At 36.2% G+C, this 23,040-nt stretch overlaps 1 protein-coding gene across 1 annotated transcript; it reads left to right on the top strand.

Moving 5' to 3' along the window:
• Positions 1-105: 105 nt before the first annotated feature.
• On the top strand, positions 106-22,227 carry LOC129232468 (ankyrin repeat and protein kinase domain-containing protein 1-like). Its single transcript, XM_054866613.1, has 5 exons — positions 106-114; positions 3,512-3,580; positions 10,602-10,744; positions 20,074-20,499; positions 21,333-22,227. Exons 1-5 carry the CDS (start codon positions 106-108, stop codon positions 22,225-22,227), a joined length of 1,542 nt encoding a protein of 513 aa, XP_054722588.1.
• The last annotated feature ends 813 nt before the right edge of the window (positions 22,228-23,040 follow it).

Here is a 23,040-nt window from a genome sequence, read left to right as displayed (position 1 = left end):
TTTAACATTTCAATCCAATTAAACACTAAAACGCTACATAATTTCGCCGAGGTGTTGGAAAATGAGTGGTTTTAATTAGGAACATTTTCATAATCATTATGACACATGGACAAGGTTAGTAAACAAACCCATACATCATTTGAGTTTTTTAAATGAATTGATATTTTAACCATAAAATATTATGTAAATAAGAAAATTATAACTTTATAAATAGGTTTTATTGAAGAATTCAGAAGCTACTTCTTTGAGATTTTCAAAGAGTGGCTGATTTGTTCTTAAAAATTTAAACTCTACATGCCGTTTTAATTAATATTATGGTTTTGCCAAGAAACTATCATGTATGATTTATTTTATTTTGCATTTTTTAGAAGGCGGAAAAAAAAAACTTTTACCTCGCAAATAGCTTCCGGGATTTAAAACGACTTTTCTAGGCACATCTTCACGCATTTTTTTTTTTTTTAAAGTCTATTACTAATTCCATCAAAAGAGAATTTATAGACGAATCGCGGTGTATTACGTTCCTTTTAGTTCGAAGTTAGTTAAATTGCCGCTGTGATCCCTGACTCTAGTATTACTTCTTTAGCAAACAAAAATGCATTTATTCAAATAAGATTTGTATCTTTTGTGTTCTTTTTAAATAACTGTAAAACATTTCTTCATGTTATATAGGAAAATAAATTTTAAAAATATATGATTAGTTAAATTAACTTTTCCTTTTGGGGGGGGGGGGGTGCCCGGGCCTTCTATAAAATTCGTTACTGACTACGATAAACTGAATCTGAAACAGGACAAAATTTCGACTTAGAAGGGAGGAGCTCCTGAACATTGGCGGAATTAGGACTGTCTTCGAATGGGGGGGGGGGGGGATTTGCAAGTTTTTTTTTTGGGGGGGGGGCAACATTAGTTGTAATCAGGCCCTGATTTAGACTTAACAGTGTTCCTAAGGTATTTCAGGTATGAGGTCTCTTTGTAATCCTAAAGTCACCAGCGATAGTCTTCAGTCTGCAATTGAGGACTTTGAAGCAAGAAACAGTTTACGCCCAAACCTTTTCCTTTTTTAACACGCTTTTATTAGCTTCACCTGTATGTATGTATGTATGTATGTATCTTGTAGTGGAATCTTGCAGCTCAAATTTCGCCCACTTCCTGCGATCGGATTCTTTTGAAATTTGGCACGCGATCTCAGACCCGATGACAATGCAATATTCTATAATCAAATTAATTAATTAACCCTTTTAATTGTTAGTTTCCTCCAATTTTAATCAATATTTTGGCATAAATCCAACAATGTGGAAAAAGGAAAATTTTTAAAAAATACATCAAAAAATACTCGCAAAAATTATTTTAAAATGTCTACAAAAACCTTTAATTTTTCTGCATCAGACAAAATTTGTTCCAATGTTCCAAGGTAATTAGAACATGAAATATAATTGTTTTTAACTAATTTCATGCCAAAATTTAGGGTGAGCCTTCAATTGGAAATTCATTGCTGATCAGACCATTGTTGAACAAAACTTTTATTAAAATGCATCTCAAATTTTTCGAAGTAATATAAATATGATTTCTGCAAACATACATCGATGACTCACAGTAGCTTCCCATCGGGGGTGCCCTTGTCTTAACTTTATGATATTACTTCACACTCGTTTTATAAATAATTTCGTCGCTTGATAATTCTCCAACATAAGACCTAAAAAGCAGAAAAATAAAATAATAGTTTAAAAAACTAAAAAAAACACGCTTTCGCAGCAAAATGAACTAAAAAGTGAAAAATAATCTTTGGATGATAGTAGTTGACCAATCACTTAATTTTAATATAATACAAAAAAGCATGGGGGGCTTTCTTATCAGTTGTCTTGAATTTCTTCCATTTGTTGTCCAAGCAAAAATGTAAATAGACAGCCCCCCACGCTTTTTTGTATTACATTAAAATTAAGTGATTGGTCAACTACTATCATCAAAAGATTATTTTTCACTTTTTAGTTCATTTTGCTACGAAAGCGTGTTTTTTTAGTTTTTTAAACTATTATTTTATTAAAATTCATTTTTACGTGTGGAGAATATAGATGTTCCGACTGCTGCAACATCGAGACACAAATGTAAGATTAGACCTCTGCTTTGTAGTCAATTATGTGCGAAAGATATTAGCCTTTCTATCGGGCAGTGATGAATATTTGTTGGTCTTACTAAAAATGAATGAGTTTGGACTTACCTGGTTTTTGCATCAAGGTCCTCATTTGTGTTTTTCAGATTTAAATACCGAAAAATTGTCAAAGTCTTCGAACCTTCGCCATTCCCTTAAAGTTACTAAAGATGGCTTAAAATTTCACTTATAGAAATTGTTATATGTGTATAAAATACGTTATTTATTGGCTTTATTTAGAAGTAAAAAACATTCGTACATACTTGTGAAAAGTTACTGGACCTCCTGGTGTGGCTTTTTCTTCACAGTTTATAATGCTTCAATACTGCACTATTGCTATAAATCTAATTTTTTCCTTCTACAGTTAAATATTTTTATCATTCATGGCTTCAGCTAATGAAAACTTCTTCAGTGGTTGCGGTCAACTCGAAATTGCTCCCCAGGTCACATGGTACTGTTGCGGTATCAAGATAGTAGGGTTGCACTCTCTCCATGCCATCTATTCCTTCTCAATGGTTAAATCTAGCAGTCTAATGACGTTTAAGGACTTAGTCTCAGCTTCCATAAAATGGCATTTCAGCGGTGTGTTTGCTAACAAGAAGATGTTTGAAACTGAATTGCATTGATCGATAAAGAAAACAACATATGCCCCTTTTCTCCAGCAAACATTTCATCCAAAATCACAAGCTGATCTGACATAGTGCTGGTTGTCACTCATCCAGGCTCTTTAATTTGAATACCAGTCAACTGGTAATTGCTTTAAATCCAGACCTTTTAAGGACTGGATTCTGGCTGCTTTTTGGATGACAACACGTTCCAATTTCATGCTGTCCATGGTGCTCTGACAGAAATTGTTAAGCGTCTTTAGAAAAATTCCCACCGGATCTGCTTTCTGTCCGGTTAGACAGAGTATTATCCTGCCGAACTATGTAACAAGTGGGTTTCATCAACTTCATAAATTGTAACAAGCTTTCCAATGTGCAATTGCTTTATTCTCCAAACTTATTTTTTTTGTTCCTGAATTCAGGTGTCTGCGAAAAAGGAAAGCTACATGTTTCCAAAGATTTTACTGTACTTGTGTTTTTTATCTGGGGGATATTTTGATAATTGGGAATCTGGCGATTTTTCTTCATTGGCGTCAATTTTTGGCTCCAGCGCATGCGCGAGAGGTATTTTTCTTTGCAAATCAAAACAAAGAGATCGGAAATCTCTATTCACATAGGGTTACTATAAATCAGCAGGGTTACCAAAATAAAATTATTTACGCCAAAAATGAGACTACCGCGCCAGATTCCCAATTATCAAAATATCCCCTTTATCTGCATCCCCTTTCGCAAACAGCTCTTCAGTTCCCCCTTTTTCTTTCAGGCTGCACTTCGAGAGCAGTTGGCAAATATGGCGCTGGAGAACGAGACACTGAGATCTGCTCTGCCTAAAGTATGTGAACCTTTGTCTTAACATCAACAATGTTACTTTTGAAGTTAGTAAATCAATTATTTAAACAGAAATAAAAACTTGTTTGAAACACATTTATTGAAAGAATATTTAAGTTTATCTGAGGAAAATTCTTGCAAAAAACATGGCCAAATTTTTAACATGCTGACTTCATCTTAATGTTCAAAAACCTGATTCTATTTTTACATTGTTGCCAAAAGTCAATTTTTGTTACCTCGAGGTGGAAAGGATGGATCTTTTCCCATCTTCAAGGCTTCAAATCAAATATGTTCGGTCTTTCCAAACTTATTTAAATGGACTAAATGATATGGCTTGCCACCACCTGCACGAACACACAAAAATAAAGATAATTACCTTAAAAGCGGGTGAGAATGGTTTGGAGGGTGAGAATAGTACAAACCCCAGCTTTGACGTAATAAGCATTCCTAGTGAACTCTTGGCTATCCCAGTTTCAATAGGAACTATTGTGCATCCTTCTCTGGTAATGAGAGAGTTGTTCTTACTGTCAAATAGGCCCGCCAGACAAATAACCTGGTGATTGTGAATTTATTTTTGGTAAGCAACGGCTGCTACGTGTTTGTAAGACTAGACGTTAAATCCCGGTTATCACAAATTTGCCGTTTCAGCTGCACTTGCGCACGGACTTGACTTTTTGGACTTTCTGTTTTAAGATTTCGTGTTGCTTGTTCATATTTAGGCTGAGCTAGAGTCCCAACAAATTAATGGATGCAATTAGAGTATTAACACGCTTTTATATTAGCTTCACCTGTATGTATGTATGTATGCATCTTGTAACGGAATCTTGCAGCTCAAATTTCGAAAAATTCAGACCCGATGACAATGCAATATTCTATAACCAAATTAATTAATCAACTCTTTTAATTCTTAGTTTCCTCCAATTTTAATTAATATTTTGGCATAAATCCAACAATGTGAAAAAGGAAAAATTAAAAAAAGTACATTTAAAAATGCTCGCAAAAATTATTTGAAAATATCTACAAAAACCTGTAATTTTTCTGCATCAGACAAAATTTGTTCCAATGTTCCAAGGTAATTAGAACATGAAATATAATTGTTTTTAACTGATTTCATACCAAAATTTAGGTGAGCCTTCAATTGGAAATTCATTGCTGATCAGACCATTGTTGAACAAAACTTTTATTCAAATGCATCTCAAATTTTCAAAGTAATATACCTCGCACTCATTTTATAAATAATTTCGTCGCCTGATAATTCTCCAACATAAGACTAAAAAACAGAAAAATAAAGTAATAGTTTAAAAAACTAAAAAAACACGCTTTCGTAGCAAAATGAACTAAAAAGTGAAAAATAATCTTTGGATGATAGTAGTTGACCAATCACTTAATTTTAATGTAATACAAAAAAGCGTGGGGGCTTCTTATCAGCTATCTTGAATTTCTTCCATTTGTTGTCCAAGCAAAAATATAAATAGACAGAACCCCACGCTTCTTTTTATTACATTAAAATTAAGTGATTGGTCAACTACTATCATCTAAAGATTATTTTTCACTTTTTAGTTCATTTTGCTACGAAAGCGTGTTTTTTTAGTTTTTTAAACTATTTTTTTTTTTTACAGCGATTTCGGGACACAATATATGAAACTAAGGATATGAATAACTGATAATCTTTATAATGAAAAGAGAAAAATGACACTTCAATGTTTATAGGTTTGGAAATATTTATATAACGTGAACGTAAAACATGTTATGTACTTCAAAAATGATTGGAATATGAGTACAGATATCCGTCTTTTGAGGATATTTTACTTTATGCGTAAACAGCTTAGTATTATGCATTTGTATTTAGGTTGAGGGTTCAGCTTTGCATTAGAAGTGATGCTGCAATTCGAGTACGCTCTTCTGAGGTTAAAAATTTGTCCCTGAAAAGGGCCTTTGTTTGATAGAAAAATCAGACTCCGAATCCATTAATAATTAAGGCGCAAAACTCAATCTTTACCGAGGCCTAAAACTAAATCAAAGAAAGCTTTGGACTTTCTAATTTTTATCTGTTAACATCTCATATTTATTAACAAATTTAAAATGTTTTTAATTAGTTTGAGCAAGATTTTTGAAATCAGCAAAATCCGCGCGCAAGCGCAATTGAAATGGCAAATTTGTGATAACCGGGATTTAATGTTAAATGTTTGTAAGCAGCTCTGAAATTTATGTTGGTGGACTTTTAGCGCAGAAGGAATCGCGATTTCGTATGTACTTTTCACTTTCATATTACATAAAGAAAGTTACCTCCAATTTTCATTCAAGAATAAAATATTTTGATGCTGCTATAGTTACAAATGTGGTAAGCTCTACGATTTGGAGGGTGAGTGTGGTACAGTAATTAGTTGAAATTTTGGAGGGTGCGTTGGGTTATCAGAGGAAAAAGTTCCCAAGAAAAATCACGGGCGTAGATGCAAGTGAGTTTGAAGTTTCAGCAATGTTGAAGCGAGGTAAGTTTCGAGAGTGGCTTGAAAAAGATAAGATTTGGTATCCATCTTCAAAAATTATGAAGAAAATACAGCCTTTGTTTTGTCTCGATTTTATGACATACTTGATTCTCCATAGTTCAATTTTCAGCATAACTTACATCTACAATTCCACCGTTAAAATATAACCAGAGGTAGAGTATGGTACAAACCATACCAAAGCCGAGGTTCTAAACTGTAATCATAACACAACTTCATTTTTTTTTTTTTTCGAATGAGTGTTGAGTAATTATAGTCAGAAATGTACTAAAACTGAACCACCCGCTTCTACGGTAACAAATTGTTCTTTTTTTTTTTCATTTTCCTTGGGAAAAAATATATACGATATCAACTTATATACAGCCTTATTTATGGTACGATGAACACTTTTTACCCATCCTGGTCAAAGATAATGTAAACGCAGGGCTCCCAACTGGTCCCTACAGTCCCTCCTTCAGTTTTTTAAGTCCTTAAAAGTCCAATTTTTAAAAATCTAGTTGTTGTTTTTTCCTTTGACCCTGAGGATCTGGCATGGAGCCCCGAGGGACTTAAAACCTAATATTTTCAAGTGTGCAATTCAACAGATTTGAGTCCGAGCTTCAGTAGCTTAATTTCTAATAGTTTTCTTCCAAGACCACCTGCCGGTCGTTGGCAACTAGAGGTCATATCTAAAAAATCTAAATTTATTGTGTCAAATGTGAATAATTTACGAACAATTATGACCGTCATGAAAACATGTGAAATTTAATACGGGAACGTGTGAAGTAGTTCTTCTTAATTTTGTTCTGTTTTTGAAATACATTAAGGATTTTTTGGAACCTGTTGTAGTGATATAGTTAAAATCTTAAATTGTTTTTTTTTTTCTGTATAAAAATACCAGTTTTACAAATTGGCAATGAACTTTGTAAAAATTAACATGTATGAATTGCATTCAGTAATACAGGCACCTTGCGCGACCATTTGTGTGCTGTTTGCCAAGCAAATTCTTCAGGGTCAGAATTTCAGTTTTCTTTTAAATTTTTCTTGCAACCACTTTTTTCCCCGAAAAAAATATGATTGTTGCTTACATCCTTACCTACATCATTTGTAAATTTTTAATTGGAATGGGCACTACAGCTAGAGTTCAAATTAGGTAAAAAAAGTTAACTTTGGATATTTTCTTGATCTAGTCTAAAGAAATATTAATTAAAAGAAAACAATTTCAGGACTCGTACGTGTCTAGGTATTAAACAGTGTAGATTTTGCATTACCTTGAAACCATGAGCATGCTTCTTTTTGCATTTATCCACCCTCTCCTCTTCAAACAGTTGCTAATTTGTGTTTTCTGGACCGTGCTGTTGCTTTGTTGCACATAAGTATTTATTCATTTCATAATGCAATGCTTTGTTCGTGCAAAATTGTTGTTTGAAAAAGCATTTCTCTAGATTTCTTCCACTTTCTCTGCAACAGGTATGGGCACTTATTTCTAAAAACCTGGAAAATTTGACCCTAATAGCTTCCCCTGAGATTATATTCCCCCCCCCCCCCAAAAAAAAAAGAAAAAAGAAATTCATTACATCCTAAATTCATGGAATTATTTTCTTCAGATTTTGTCCTCATATAGTATCTTTTTTAATTAGAGACTGAAAATCAGTATCTTTTGCCACTGTAACCACTTCCATTCTCTAAGGCAGGATTGAAAAACTTCGATTATGCTTTGAAATATGGGTTACAACAAAATTTGCATTGTAAAATTATGAGAAACAATACATTATTGTGTGTTAGAGTAAACGTGATTCTAAATTTGTTGTAAAAAAAAAATCCTGTGGAGTCCGTTCTTTTAAAAGGACAAATTATGAGATGACAAAAAAAGAGAACCATTAGCCTGGGAAACTTTGGCCTTTGCAGCTATTATTAACCTGACGAACAAAAAATCGATCAGTGCTACCAGTAATGATCAACCCCAGAATTACAGAAGGTGTCATTTTGACACCAAACAAACTTTTTTGCTAACTGCTTCCTGTATTTTCACAAAATCCTGAATCCTTCCATGGCTTTTCCCAAATCATCGTGCTGCGTAATAATATTAAGTTTCTAAGAAAACTTTTTAAACCCGAGATAATGGGTTATACCTATTGTTTGACCACGGATTGTACGTAATTTGGCAATTGGCCAAGTTAAGACGATTCCATCTGAATAAATATAGCAGGGAGAAAGAAAAATAACGATGGAATTTTCATTTGCGCGTTCTATAATGTTACTAGTGGGCCTAATTAATTTATTTTATTCTCTAAGTTGAAAAAGAGTGGGAGCAAACAGTTTCTATGGAAACAACAAAAAGAAAATACAATGTTTGCATTTCGTCAGGAAAAGTAGAATTAAGATGGTGAGTACAAAATTATGTTGTTAAAAATATATCAATTAATTTTTGTAGTAAGAATACAGATCAACATATAGTTTAGATTTAAGAATTGATTCTGTGAACGAATTGTCATTTGTACAACACTGCGTCTAAATAGGCAAACGCGCACATCATGTGACGAACAAACTACCACCCCTGCAAACTAATAAATGCGTCCATTTCCGCCTATAAACTGGATATTAACCTTTCTATATAATCGATGGTCAGACAGTAGAAGTGTGGGCAGGGGTCATTTTGACCCCTTTGAGAAAAAAAGAGGTACAAATGCATTTACTGGTGCTGAAACAGAGTAGAGATCCAAAAATGTCCCTTGGAACATATCACTGCAAGAACTTGAAGCATTCATAATGCTTTTGTACATGAAAAGGAACGTTGGCCACTAGCTTTTTAAATTCAACTTAATGCAGCGCTGGTTATTTTAATTGTATTTTAATTTTATTTTTGCATACTTCATTATCTATCCAAAAAAACACTGCGTGCTTCAAATAAGCGATATTTGTTGGAAATACGTTCTATTTAAACTACACTGTAAACACGATTCCGAAATGTTCCTAGAGAATAATGGGCAGCTGATGGGCCCAATTTCTGTCAGTAATATACCTTGCAAAAACCAGGAACGTTTCCCGCTAATATTCAGTAACCTTCCTGAAATTATCTCGGAAGCCTCCTTTAAATTTCAGAAATCTTCCCACTTGAAGCCAGTCGTGTCTCTGGAACTTCAGAATTGACTTTGATAGGTATAACATACTAGCTAGGTCTGTTTCTGATTTATTAAAGACATTCCGTTAAGCGTTATTGCAAACATGACCAAAGCTAAGCCAAAACTGCCAGCAAGTATGGATAATTTTACTCGCTTGCAATTCTTGCAATGCAGCGTAGTCCGTACTTATTCGCGCCCTCTGGGAGCTTAATTAGCATGGACGGGCCGTAAGTGATATAAAGCTTCGATTAACTTTATAAGTACGCAAAGTTCATCTCTAAACTGGGAATTAAAAATATTTTTAAACCAGTTAGAAGTGTACATTCGTTCAACTTGTAGCAGTTCAGGAAACTTTTTGGCAATGATACTTGATTTTTCCAGGAAGTGGATAAACACCATTGAAATCCCGAAACGTTACAAGGAATAATTCAGTAACGTTTCGGAATTTTTTTACAGTGTGGTTTTTGCAAATGTATTACGTTACATAGAGAACTATGCAGATTTCTTCACAGAAGGTCAAAATGGGTCCCGTATTTCTAGATGTACGAAGTCCGCCGTAACTCTAGTGTTAAATCAAACCAGTGATGCCATCTACTAGGCCCTCGAAACGAATAAGTGATAATCATTCTTCTACGTCAAATACAGTGTAGTCAATTATGTTTGTTGAGCCAGTGACACCCGCAGAGGCCTGAGTTACCCCATTTTGCTCTATTTTTCTTGATTATCTATAAAAATGAGCACATTTCTCTTGAAGAATTCTCTGTCCAAAAGAACGTTGAGATACTCTGCATCTTTTGATTAGTAAAATCATTACTGAAAAAAAAAACATACATACGGTATGAACTGATAACCGCCTCCTTTTTGAAGTCGGTTAAAAATACTACTATAGTTGAAGTAAACCTAACCTAGTAGCATTGTGAAGGCTAAGCAGATCCTAATCACTGCATAAACCTCGCTTCCACGTTAGGTTTACCCCCACTATAGAGCAATGACACTGAAGAAACTTGATGCTTGCTTCAGAGAAGCCTTCATTCAAAATTATCACCACAATTACTATTAATATTATTGTTGTATGGCACCAAATTGTTGAAACAATGAGTATTATGTTTAATCATTTAATAGGGTAATTGCATGAAATTTACTGTTTTTTGACCATAACTTCTTTTTCTAACGAACAAATATAGTCAAACAAAGTAATGGGACCTAAGTTGAGCCATCTCCTATCCATTAAAAGTAGAATCATCAAAATCGGTTCACTAGGTGAGACGCTGGGAGTGGACAAACAAACAAACAAAAAAAAACATACATACGGTATGAACTAATAACCGCCTCCTTTTTGAAGTCTCAGTTAAAAAGTAATGTTTCTTGCACTATATTTTTGTTTAGAATATCTGATAACCTTAGAATCTTTTGCTTCCAGGGAGCTTTCAGTGAAGCAGGTTGTAAGCTACTAGTGACCTGTGCAGGGTTCAGCCATGCATCTGGAAATTCAGGGCAAGAAACCGTGGATCGTGTGTGTCCTTTCGAAAAATGCTGGAAATCCATGAGTTGTTTTGAGATATGGTAATTTATCTTTTAAATTCCTGAAATTTTATTAGTTTAGTTTTATATGTTTTTGGTACAGTAGAAGACCGTTATAAAGCACACCTTGGGGCCAGAGCTTTTGCGCTACACTAGTTTTTGCGTTATATAGATCGTTTCACAAATTTTGAAATTAATATTCAGAAGATGTCTGTATACAGTAGAATACCTTTATAACGCCGACCTATATAACGCAATTCTCTATAAACAGCACACCTTTTCAGAAGTAAACAAACGGTTTTGAAGTTTAAAAAATCCCTCTGTCTTACTTTGCAAACATAAAAATGGTTAGGCAAATTAAATTTTAAAACAGTTTTTCATCTTTCCAGCTTAATTCAAAACTTTTAAATGAAAATTATTATTCACAGTCAAAAGAAAATACCAGATGGTTCTTGAAAATGCAGCTGTTATGCAAACCATGAAGCTACCAGAAGTGCAAGATAATTCACTTTCTTTTGATTGTGAAACATGTTTATTTGTGAATGACTAATTCTGTAATTAGTGCTTTACTACTCATTGCAGATAAAACCCACTCTGAAGTGCTAATGTATAGATATATTCTGAATATTAGTTTCAAAATTTGTGAAATGACCTATATAACGCCAAAACCCGTATAACGCAAAAGCTCTGGTCCTAAGGTGTGCGTTATAATGGTCTTCTACTGTATTAGCGCTTAAGAATGAGTTTAATCTGCAATCAGTATTAAAGCGCTAATATTACATTTAGTCAATCACAAATAAAAATGTTTCACAAGAAAGCGAATTATCCTGCACTTCTGCTGGCTTCATGGTGTGCATGACAGCTGCATTTTCAAGGGCCATCTGGTATTTTCTGTTTACTGTGAGCACTAATTTTCATCTAAAAGTTTTGAATCAAGATGGAAAGATGAAAAACTGTTTCAAAATTTAATTTTCCTAACCATTTTTATGTTTGCAAAGCAAAACAGAGAGATTTTTTAAACTTCATTGTTTACTTCTGAAAAGTTGTGCGATTTATAGAGAACTGCATTGTGTAGGGTCGACGTTATAAATGTATTCTACTTTCTACTGTATTAATACACAGTGGTGTAGCTGACAAATAACCCTTCCCACAAAGGGTTTTAAACAGTTTAGCTGCCCGTAATCTCCCCCCCCCCCCACCTCCATACTTGCTTTACCTATTTTAGGAAATTTCAATTATTGAGGGATCTTGGTGCGATTCAAAATGTTACCAAATTTGTGGTAATCATTTTGGGACTCCTACTTTATAAAACTGTCTGTTACTAATTTTTGTCAAAGGCATTTTTGCCAAATACTGAGATACTTTTGATGATCGTAAAATGATGCTAAACATTTTCATCCGAAATGTTTCTGTAATAAGTAGTAAGATTTGCTTAATTTAGCTAGAGCGGATTATTTTAAATTTAATCAAAAGTTTTAAAGATTCTTTTATTGGTGATATTTCGGTTACATGGTGAAAACCAAGAAACAGTATTAGCTTCAAAAACAGCGACAGTTGAAAATATCGCCAAATGCCTCAGCTATTGAAATCTTTTCGCGAAAAAGTTTGGCGAGATTCCTGCTGGTGTATCCGAAAATGAGTAAGTGTCCAATCAGTACAAATAAGTAGAAAAGCCATTAATTGCATTAAAGTTTCATTAAAATGAAAAATAATTAGCCAAATCCATTTGTTATTTGCCAATCTGGTGCAAAAACGCTACTTTAAGATTTGACTTGAGAAAAGCTTTGAACAGTCAAAACAAAATGCAAAAATATTCAACAATTCTAACTATCAATAGGGAGTTGAGATGATATCAATAAATAGTGACTTGAGTTGATGAAAGCTTTCGAACATGGAACTAAAAAGCGTATAACATGTTTTTTGTTCTACTCAGAAATTTCAAAGCAGAAAAATAATCTTGAGAAGAAAAATAAGAGGTTTCGATGGACATATAATGTTAATACGTGCAAGTATTTTTTTCACCCCTGTAGTAGAGAATTTGTCAAAATTGTGTTTTAATGCCCCATAACGGGACAAAAATTACTTTATGTGTTGACCAGATGTATAAGCTATATTATTGTAAAGTTTCATTAAAATCCATTCAGTAGTTTTTGAGTGAAAGAGTAACAAACATCCATACAAACTTTCGCATTTATAATAGTAGTAAGATAGTCGAAAACATTGGGTGTAGAAGTCTATTTGTAAATGTAAAAATTTTTAGTGCCTGAAACAAAGTTTCTGTGGCCTTCTGACAAAGCTTTTTAAATTCTCTTTTTTACACGGAATTTTCAATTTACTGAAGCAAATAAAAGAGATCACCTAAAACTGGCTGTCAGAAGGCCTCTGAAATTTACCTCAGACCTTAAATGTGTTTACACTTGACTTCTGGGTATGGTATTTTTAATTATATTACTATAACAATGAAAAATATTCAATAAATGTCGTACAAGTTAGAAAATGCAAAGACAGATCAATAAGACATAATTTTGTGAACTATCTGCATAGTTATATTAACGAAGCAATCCACGATATAGTTTGCTTTTAAATTTTAAACAGAAATACGCAGTTACAAAATAATCACTTATCAAAATAATTTTATTTTCACTTTCTCTCACTTTCAAATTTAACAGTTTAAAAGTTACTTGTATTTGCCATCTGCGGCGACCAACTGATTTGCCTTTTTAAGCCATTTGCAGTAATTAACAGTATTTTTCTTTGTATATGAGTATTAGTGCAAAAAAAAAAAAAAAAAAAAAAAAAAAATCCGTAACAAACACAAAAATCATACGAGAAGCCACGGGCTTTATTTATTTAGTTAACATAGCACAAAAAAAAAAAACCTCTCTATGTTCCCCGTAGTGTGTGAAAGACTTAAAAAGCTCACTGATTTTCTTGAATTAAATGCACACAAATATGAAACAATAAATACAAAACACTGGAAAACGTTCTGGGGAGAGGGGGAAGAAAGGAATAAAATCCTCAAATTTAAATAAAATTTATAAAAGGCAATCACTGCAGTTAGATCACGTGACCATGACGTAATCTTAAATTAAGGATCCAAAATTTCAGTTTGGAAGTTGTGCCGTGCTCTGTGTTAAAAATATTGTTGAAAAAATATTTTGTACGTTTGAAAACTATTTTTTTCTGAAGAGGGTTAAATGTTTTAATTATTGCATAGTTAAATTTTTTAAAAGAGTCTTTCATACTTTACGCAAAATGAGCTAAGCAAAACATTATACTCAGAAAAAAAAAATACAAAATAAAGGTTTATTCAAATATTCATAAAAATTATAAAACTCACTCTATCTGCAAAAACTTGTTTTCATGATACTTGAAATTAAATTTCCTATTATATTTCCTTATTTTTAAAAATATTGTTCTGGCGCACTTTGTGCACCGTGGGATAAAAAGTAATTAAAACTGCTAAAAATTACATAAAACATGAAATAACTGTTAGCCTAAGTTTTTTAGAAATAAATTATAGTTTGTGTTACTTCCTGATAATGTGATGGTGTTTCTTTAGTGAAGAAATGGTTAAAATCGGTCCGGTATTTTTGGAGCCTATTCGATGCAAACAAACTGAAGAAACTTTTCTCTTAATAACATAAGTATAGCTGAAGGTTTCCCAGGAGTTCCAGAAATTGGACCTTTTCTCAGAAATGTGTTATGATTCATTTTTCTTTTGACCAGTGGCGTAGCCATGGGGGGGGGGGGGATAATGGGATCAGAACCCCCCCCCCCCTCTCGTGAGCCACCAAAAAATTATTTTTCAGTCGAACCTGAAGGATCCTGTTTATGAGCTAAAAGATTTTTATTTAATATAATAGCTTTTATGACGGTAAAAAGCTTATGCCTTCCTGTTTTGCTCAACATTTTTTCTCTTGGAGACGGGGCTTTCTTTCTCATGACGGGGCAGTATCGATCAAGGTATTTTCAAAGATGAAATTCGTTTATAATGTTCTTTGTTGTTTAATTGATAAAGAGTAATATATATATATATATATATATATATATATATATATATATATATATATATATATATATATATATATATATATATATATATATATATATATATATATATATATATATATATATATAGTTTAAACTTCAGAAAAATTCCCACCCCCCCCCTCCCAAGGATTTTTTCTCGTTACGCCACAGCTTTTGACTACCATAACTCGGTTACGGTCAGAGACCTGACAAGATAATGGGCGTTTCACATGAGACTTTTGTACCTTGCAATAGGGAAGTTTTCGATTTTTTAATTTTATTTTTATATGATAGAGTAACATGTATGAACATCATAGGTGAAAAAAGTTTTGCGATACGATAAGTAGTTTTTTTTAAATTAATTTTTAAAGTTCAAGCGCTTGTGATAGCGCATAGGATGGCATAGAAAGTGACGTCATGCGCTCTTCCGATAGGGGAGACGCCGAAGGTCACGCATTCGACTTCGAAGACAAAACGTAAAAGGCTTATCTCCTCGCATTTAACTCCTTGCGTTTCTGGAACATTAAACCTCTCATCCTCTCGGAAATATTCGAATTTCATCATTGATATTGCATGAGGAAGATTATTTAGATTGTGCTTTAACGAATCCGGCCTCCATAGTCTGTTCAAAAGGATTATTGAATTTCTAAAAAATAAAAATATCAGCGCGCTCAAAATGTCCCTAGCGAAAGCAAGAGATCTTCGGCGGAAGGCTGCCCATTCGCGCCCTGTGACGTAGGCTCGTGACGTTTCAGAAGCGCGCACTTTTGCGCGTGGATTTTTAAAAATTCATTAAAAATCAACCACGGTGTTTTAAAATTCGGCGATGGTGAATTTTTTAGTTTTGAGGGTCAATAAACAATATCCAATAGTCAAAATATGAACATTTAATAGGTTGCAACTTCCCTATTTCCCACTCCAACCCAGACAAAGCGGTTGGAAAATTCGTCGTTCACACGTGAAGGGAGGTTGTAGATAGGGTTGTAGTGGAGGAGCCGACGCATCCGCCATTTTAGAGCAAATTTGATCCAGTGCTTCGTAGCGATAACATTGCTGCTGATTTTTACATTTCTTTAGCATGTGTTAAATAGGGAAGTTGCAACCTATTAAATGTTCATATTTTGGCTATTGGATATTGTTAATTGACCCTCAAAACTAAAAAATTCACCATCGCCGAATTTTAAAACACCGTGGTTGATTTTTAATGAAATTTTAAAAATCCACGCGCAAAAGTGCGCGCTTCTGAAATGTCACGAGCCTACGTCACAGGGCGCGAATGGGCAGACTTCCGCCGAAGATCCCTTGCTTTCGCTAGGGACATTTTGAGCGCGCTGATATTTTTATTTTTTAGAAATTCAATAACCCTTTTGAACACACTATGGAGGCCGGATTCGTTAAAGCACAATCTAAATAATCTTCCTCAAGTAACACCAATGAGATATTCGAATATTTTCGAGAGGATGAGAGGTTTAATGTTCCAGAAACGCGAGGAGTTAAATGCGAGGAGAAAGCGTTTTACGTTTCGTCTTTGAAGTCGAATGCGTGACCTTCGCTTCTCCCCCTAGCGGAAGAGGGGGTGACGTCACTTCCTATGCCATTTGACGTCACAAGAGCTTGAACTTTAAAAATTAATTTAAAAAAAACTACTTATCGTATCGCAAAAATTTTTTCACCTATGATGTTCATACATGTTACTCTATCATATAAAAATAAAATTGAAAAATCGAAAACTTCCCTATTGAGTCAAATGGGTGGTTGTTCAGCTGTTAATTGTGCAAACAGCTCCAAAAAAGGATTTCAGCTCTTCAGATTTCCAGCAGATGCAGAAAGAAAAAAGAAATGGGTAATTAATAGCCCGCGAAGTGACTGGCAGCCTGGAAACGACGCTAACTGTTTCCAAAATTTTGCCAATGTTCACCTTCGCTCTCTGACTCTCTCGTTTCCTGTTTGGCGAATGATTGCCAATAAAGGTAGCTTTCCGTGCTGTACGCTTGCTCCAATATGGCGAATGCATCGGCCTCTCCATTTATAGGGGTTCTAGTTCCCATAGGGTATGCTCCATATTAGGGCTGGGCTATGTAGAAATTTCTACATCGTGATGCATCGCCAACCTTACGTCATAATGTTGCAGTGCATCGCGATATAATTCAAGCAGTTTGATTTTGAGATATGATATTGGTACATAATCACTCATTATTATTTTTTCAAAAATGAAATGTTTTTTTTTTTTTTTAATTGAATTCATGCATTGCAAAGTGAAATAATATAAAAAAAATAGTTCTGTAGCATTTTTATTAATCAAAATAAAAATTATTTACAGTAGAAAAATCCTTTCTGGAAATTAAAAATTTTTGGTGTATTTAAAAATTGCTTGCTTATTTTTTACAAAATATATGCAAGATGAATATTATGTTATAATCTGTATGTATAAAATAGCTTGTCCTGACTGACAATCAACGCACTGCCAAAACTACTGAGGCTAGAAAGCTGAAATTTGGAACGTAGGTTAATTTTATTACCTAAGCACGTGCTAAGAAAGGATTTTTGGAAATATCAAGTTTAAGGGAGTGAAACGGGATGGGGAGTTGTATTTGGGGGCACTTATATTTGAAATGCTCAAGCGAGTCTTTGCGAGAAAGAACAAGCCATTGATGGCTTGAAAAAGAAAACAAAATTGTTACCTGTTCTTATGTTGTAAATTATATCCATTCGATATTGTTAAAGTTCAAAGGTTTTCATTTCTTTTTTATTCTTCATTTCAGTGTAAGATTACTGTTGTTGTTGTTGTTGTTTTAAATCTCCCTTTGATCTGACGGAGTCAGAACAAATCGATGAAGCCGTTAACCCTTATGAAATCTGACACTAGCAGTGGACTGTCGAATACGTCGTTCCAGTCCAATCCCAGGCAGCTCAAGATATGCTGTGGTGATGCCTGGTCTTGTTGGCATTTAGGGCAGATGGGAAACATCTTGGCGCTTCCAGAGAAAGTGAGACTTTTCAGATGTCCACTGACGAGGTGAGACAGAAGGGTGTTAGTCTGCCTGTCACAGGAAAGGGCAAGAGATTGTCCTGGCCTTTTGTCTTTGTAACAATTGTGAGATGGAGGTATTAACCATTTTTCTTTATTATTGGCTTTTTGCTTGGAGAACAGTTCTAGATAGGTGAGCTCCGAGGTGAAAGGTGTTGGATGGGCAAGACTCTCTTTGGCAAGAGTATCGGCCAGCTCGTTACCATAGATATCGACATGGTAAGGGATCCATTGAAAGTGGACCTTATGCTGAAGGGCTATGAGCTTTACTTTTGGTAGGATTGATAGGCTAGTTTTGTCTTCTATGAGGGACCAGTTTCTGAGGTGTTGAATTAAACTTTTACTGTCAGAAAGTATCCAGAGATCTCCGAAGTTGTTTTCGCACATAATTTTCTCCAGTCCTATGTGAATAGCAATTAATTCACTTCGGAAAACGGAACAAAAATCTGGATTTCGCTGCTTTAGGAAGAACTTCTCTTGAGGAGTTTTAATGTAAGTTCCACTACCTGCCTGAATATTCATTTTCTGCCATCTGAATATATTGTAATATCATATGGAGAGATTTTATTGATGACTTCCAGTGCCAGTTGTCTAAGAAGTTCAGGAACACATTCTTTCTTATTGAGGGTGGTAAGGAGACCATCACAAAACTCAACATTAGAGAGGTCTGTACAAGTATTTAAGTTACAATGAATATAGTGAGGTTCCACATTTGATGCAATTAGTTGTTGTGATTTTATCAGTAAAAAGGGATTGTTTCTCTTTAGTCTTTTATTATTTTAGTAGAGTAGCATTAATGAAAAAAAATGGCTAAGAATTCGAAACTTAATTTGAGATTGGCCCACGCGTTGGCGAGTGTTGAGAGCGCTAAACAGCCAAATAAGGATCTCTGGCCTTTGACTCGGCCTTTTTCTGGTACAACAACGCTCATTTAAGGTAACCAGTCCAGTGGCCTTCAGTTATGTAGGAGGTGGTGCTTATGCTTCACTGGGACTCTTGTATCACTCCCTTTCGTTTGACAGATTACGTCAAACCATGGCCCCACTTAATTCTTATAGGCCGTGACAATTGCTGAATCTCATGGCAACAAAGAAGACGCTACTGGGAAACCCTGTTTCCATTACGTTGCCATTTATTGGTGGATGCAGGGGCTCACTGTGGCACCTCTTGCGGTCAAAATGGGCGATGTCCAATCAAAAATAAGCAAACTTTGAAACGTTGGCGTTGATTGGTGGATGCATGAGCTGCATCGGTATAGCACAGAAAAGTCCAAAATTGTCAAGACCCGTTAAGTGCCAGTGCCACCTAGTATAGCCATGATCAAACTTCCCCCATATCAGTCCATAGCCCCACTCGATGGCACTGATGCTTAATGGGCTTTGACCATTCATGACTTCTCTGCGTTAAACCGATGCAGCCATAGACTAATAATAAGAGTAGACCGAGCTATGGCAACCCTTTTGCTGCTCATAAACCAAACCATGTGACTGGTGGATATCCTAGCAACAGTGGGCGTTAATCGTAGCAGACGATCAACGCCAGCGCAAAATAAAATAAATAGAATTTATGGAACACGGAAGAATGATCTTTTATGGAGTCCGATTTGTAAATTTGTTATTCTAAGTTGTAAATATTTTGTTAATATAGTGAGTTTTTCGTTTAGATAGTATTGTGCATTTTCTTTAGTCAATTTCAATAACTCTCTAAGCAATAAAAGATGCAAGCGACCAAGAAGAATCAGCAAACGGTAAGATTTTTACCTACAGTTTCAATTTAAGATACCGATTAGTACATTTTTGCGTTAACGCAAAACGTTTACGTCATTTCGTTCACGCCAACGCTGACAGCTCCAAATGAAATAAAAGTTACCGAAAACTGAACAAAAACTATTACTAATGTCAAAATAATGCATAACTAAAAGAAAAACAGTTCAATCTCTGCACTTGGAAGTTTTTTTTAATGAAAACACATTGTCTTAAAATACATGTCGAGTGCCAAACTATAGATAATGCTGCCATCTAGCAACCATGCTGCCAAAGTCTTCGCCAAGCTCTTCCACTAGTCACATGATACATCTATGAACCAATTTTCTTCATCAGCAAGAATGAGAAAGCTCGGTCTACTCTTATTATTAGTCTATGGATGCAGCTCATGCCTCCGCCAATCAGTGCCAACGTTTCAAAGTTTATTTGTGATTGCAGTAGCGCCCTCTTTGTTTCCATGAGTTTCAGCGATCGTCACGGTCTATAAGAATTAAGTGCGGCCATGATCGGTCGAATGTGTGACAACACGGAAATCCTCTCTCTTCCAGGGGACTCCTGCCGGCGCACGAAGCTTCGGACACATCGGAAGAGGACCAGACCGCACGGACCGCATTGCACAGGGCCGCTGCGGCCGGAGACCCGGAGAGGGTGAGACAGCTGCTGGAGGGAGGAGGGGACACGCGGGCCCTGGATTGGAATGGATGGACGCCCCTCCACATGGCCCTGATCTGTGGAAAGGAGACCGCGGCGGAGGTGCTGGCCGAGGCCGACTGCATCACGGACATCCGGGACGACGAGGAGTGCACCCCCCTGCATTATGCTGCGCAGGAAGGATGCGTGGGGGTGATCCGGAAGCTGCTCGATGCCGGAGCAGATACGCGCCTGCAAAATATTCGGGGAATGACGCCCCTCCACTGCGCACTGGACGAGGAGAGGGAAGATGCAGCGGAGCTCCTGGCGGACGCGGACAGCAGGTGTGTTGGCATAAAATATTATTCTATTTATTCTCCGCGTACATCCGACAATCTAAATTTTAAAGTTGGATGTTGTAATTACGTACTTTTAACAGTCTGGTAACGTACATTTCAATTTGTCAGCGTGTGCACTTCAACCGATGTTTCCCCCATGCCATAATTAATGGCGACTGTTTTCTTAATCCATTGCAGATTGTGAGTAGCGATATATAGATTCGAAAATGTTGAGTTGTCACAGGGTGACTAAATAAATTCCACTCGTTTAGGACTGCATGTAAAATAGAGGAAATACTAAAATTCGCGGCTGTGGAATAAACAAATGAATTGATGTTTCGACGTCATTGCTACGCGCAATCCCATCGGCCGTTTGTATAGATAGAGGTGAGTGGCAACACTTTCTCTCTCTCTCTTCGATCCCACCTTCTTTTGGTTGTGTTTCAGTCATATTTGAGGCCCCTAGTTTCAAAACCGGATACTTGCAAAAAATTCGATTTTCTTTTTTTTTTGTTAATCTTGTAGAGAATCATAAGGCCTATTTGCCTGCTCAATATTAGGTTCAAAAACCGTTTCTTTCCCCCTTGAAATGGGGCGGGAAGGTCTGCCTCAGTTTCAAAACCGGACTTTTACGTCTCCTGTAAAATTTGGTTTTCTACAAGTATCCGGTTTTGAAACTATGGGCCTCATTTAAATTAACGAATCTTTCTGATGCACGCTTTTTACTTGTCTCCAACTTGACATTTCACGGCTGCCTCAATGTTGGTATATTGTTTCGTTTAATATTGTCAAACAGAATATTGGATATTTTTAAACTTAATTTTTGATTATGCCAACAGGAACGACGTCCCGGACGAAGAAGGGTGCACCCCTCTGCATCATGCTGCGATGAAGGGATGCGTGGGAATCGCCCGGAAACTGATCGCCGGCGGAGCGGACACGCGTCTTCGGGACAAAGGGGGGCGTACGCCTCTGCACCACGCTCTGGCCATGTGGAGGGAGGACGCGGCGGAGCTCTTGGCGGACGCGGACGGCGAGAACGACGTCCCGGAGGAGGACGGGCGCACCCCTCTGCTTCTCGCCGCACAGAGCGGGTACGTGGGGGTGGTGAAAAGGCTGCTGTGGTGCGGTGCCCATCCGCACCCGAAGGACGAGTGGGGACGGTCTCCCCTGCTCAGCGCTCTGGATGGAGGACATGACGTTGTGATGAGAGTGATTATCGCAATGTGTGCGTTGAGAGACGTCGCCACCGACTGGGAAGCGTTGAGGCTCTCCGCTTGCGAGACGTGGTGCTGCAGCAGGCTCCTCTCCCGATGCGAAGCGGAGATCCGTCGGATGAAGGACGCCCGGATGGAGGGATCGAGGGCGTCCTTCTGGGACGTGGCCAGGAGACACGTGAGCGAGGTCTCGCGGTACCTCGAGAGCGAGGCAGCCCGGGAGGTCTTGCGGAGCGACTCCCTCGCGATGACGGATTTCCCGATCTATCGCGACCTGGTCGCTTTCCGGGTCGTGAGGGCGGAGAGGTGGGGGGCCCTGGCTCCCCGCTGGCTGGAGTGCTTCTTCCGCGTGGCACAGGAGTTGCCCCCCACGTGCACGGATCTCGTATTGCTGCACCTGAGCGAGCGGGATCTGCGCAATTTCGTCCGTGCTGTCGAATTTCATCCTCCAGAGGTCTCTCGAATTGGGAAAGAGAGTGACTGTGAAACGAGTGCCCTCAATCTTTTTGATATCTAAAGGAGTGGTTGAAAGCAGCATACTGCCGTGCTAAGCACAGATGTGGTATCTGCACATTTTATCAAAATTGAGTTATTGTCACCAGGTGGTCGTTAGTAATTCAATTTACCTAAATGTCAAGTTTTTTGGCGATTTGTGAACGCGAAATATTAAAAAAAAGCTTTAAGAAAAAAGTCGTAATTGCACAATTAGCGTAGTTTGCTAAGGCAATTTGAACGTAAGTGACAAATACTAAGCCTTTAAAGTGGTATCTGCGCAGTTACCACTTTTTTCCTTAGTATTTTTTGTAGATACGACTTTTATACCTTAGTAAAGCAGCATATTTAATAATGTAGCAGTTTATTGTAACACAGAATATTAAAATTAGTTTACCATTGAAGAGTTGATACAGGTTGATAATAAAAACTAATACAACTTTGCATAATTGTTAAAGTAAATATTCAGTTTTTTCTATTTAAATGTTTATTTAAAATGCAAATTCAAAAAATGAAATGCATGTAAAATATTCATATCTAATTCTTTCATGCAAAAAAAAAAAACGCATTTCATTCTACGGTCAGTAATATTTTTATTTAAGTATCGTCTGCTGTCAAAATTATCTTCATGCTCGGTAAAAATGAATCTAGAAAATAAAACATTATAAAAAAACACATTCTTTGAATGCAAAAAAACGGAAAATTGTTATGGATTACAGTTTTAACTGTCTGGAGTTTTGAAAATGGCATCTTTCAGAAGGTAGATTCTGTTAGATTTATATTAACAAAATAAAGCGAAACAGCTAAGTCTAAAGAAAGCAGATGTTTTCAGTATTAT

Source organism: Uloborus diversus, unplaced genomic scaffold, assembly GCF_026930045.1.
Source record: "Uloborus diversus isolate 005 unplaced genomic scaffold, Udiv.v.3.1 scaffold_12, whole genome shotgun sequence".
Lineage (NCBI taxonomy): Eukaryota > Metazoa > Arthropoda > Arachnida > Araneae > Uloboridae > Uloborus > Uloborus diversus.
This window is presented reverse-complemented; position numbering and strand designations above follow the sequence as displayed.

Excerpts from the sequence above, each read along its gene's own strand:
- LOC129232468 (XM_054866613.1), top strand. Across the intron at positions 3,581-10,601 it reads TGAGATCTGCTCTGCCTAAA|GGAGCTTTCAGTGAAGCAGG; the intron begins GTATGTGAACCT and ends TTTTGCTTCCAG. Across the intron at positions 20,500-21,332 it reads CTGGCGGACGCGGACAGCAG|GAACGACGTCCCGGACGAAG; the intron begins GTGTGTTGGCAT and ends TTATGCCAACAG.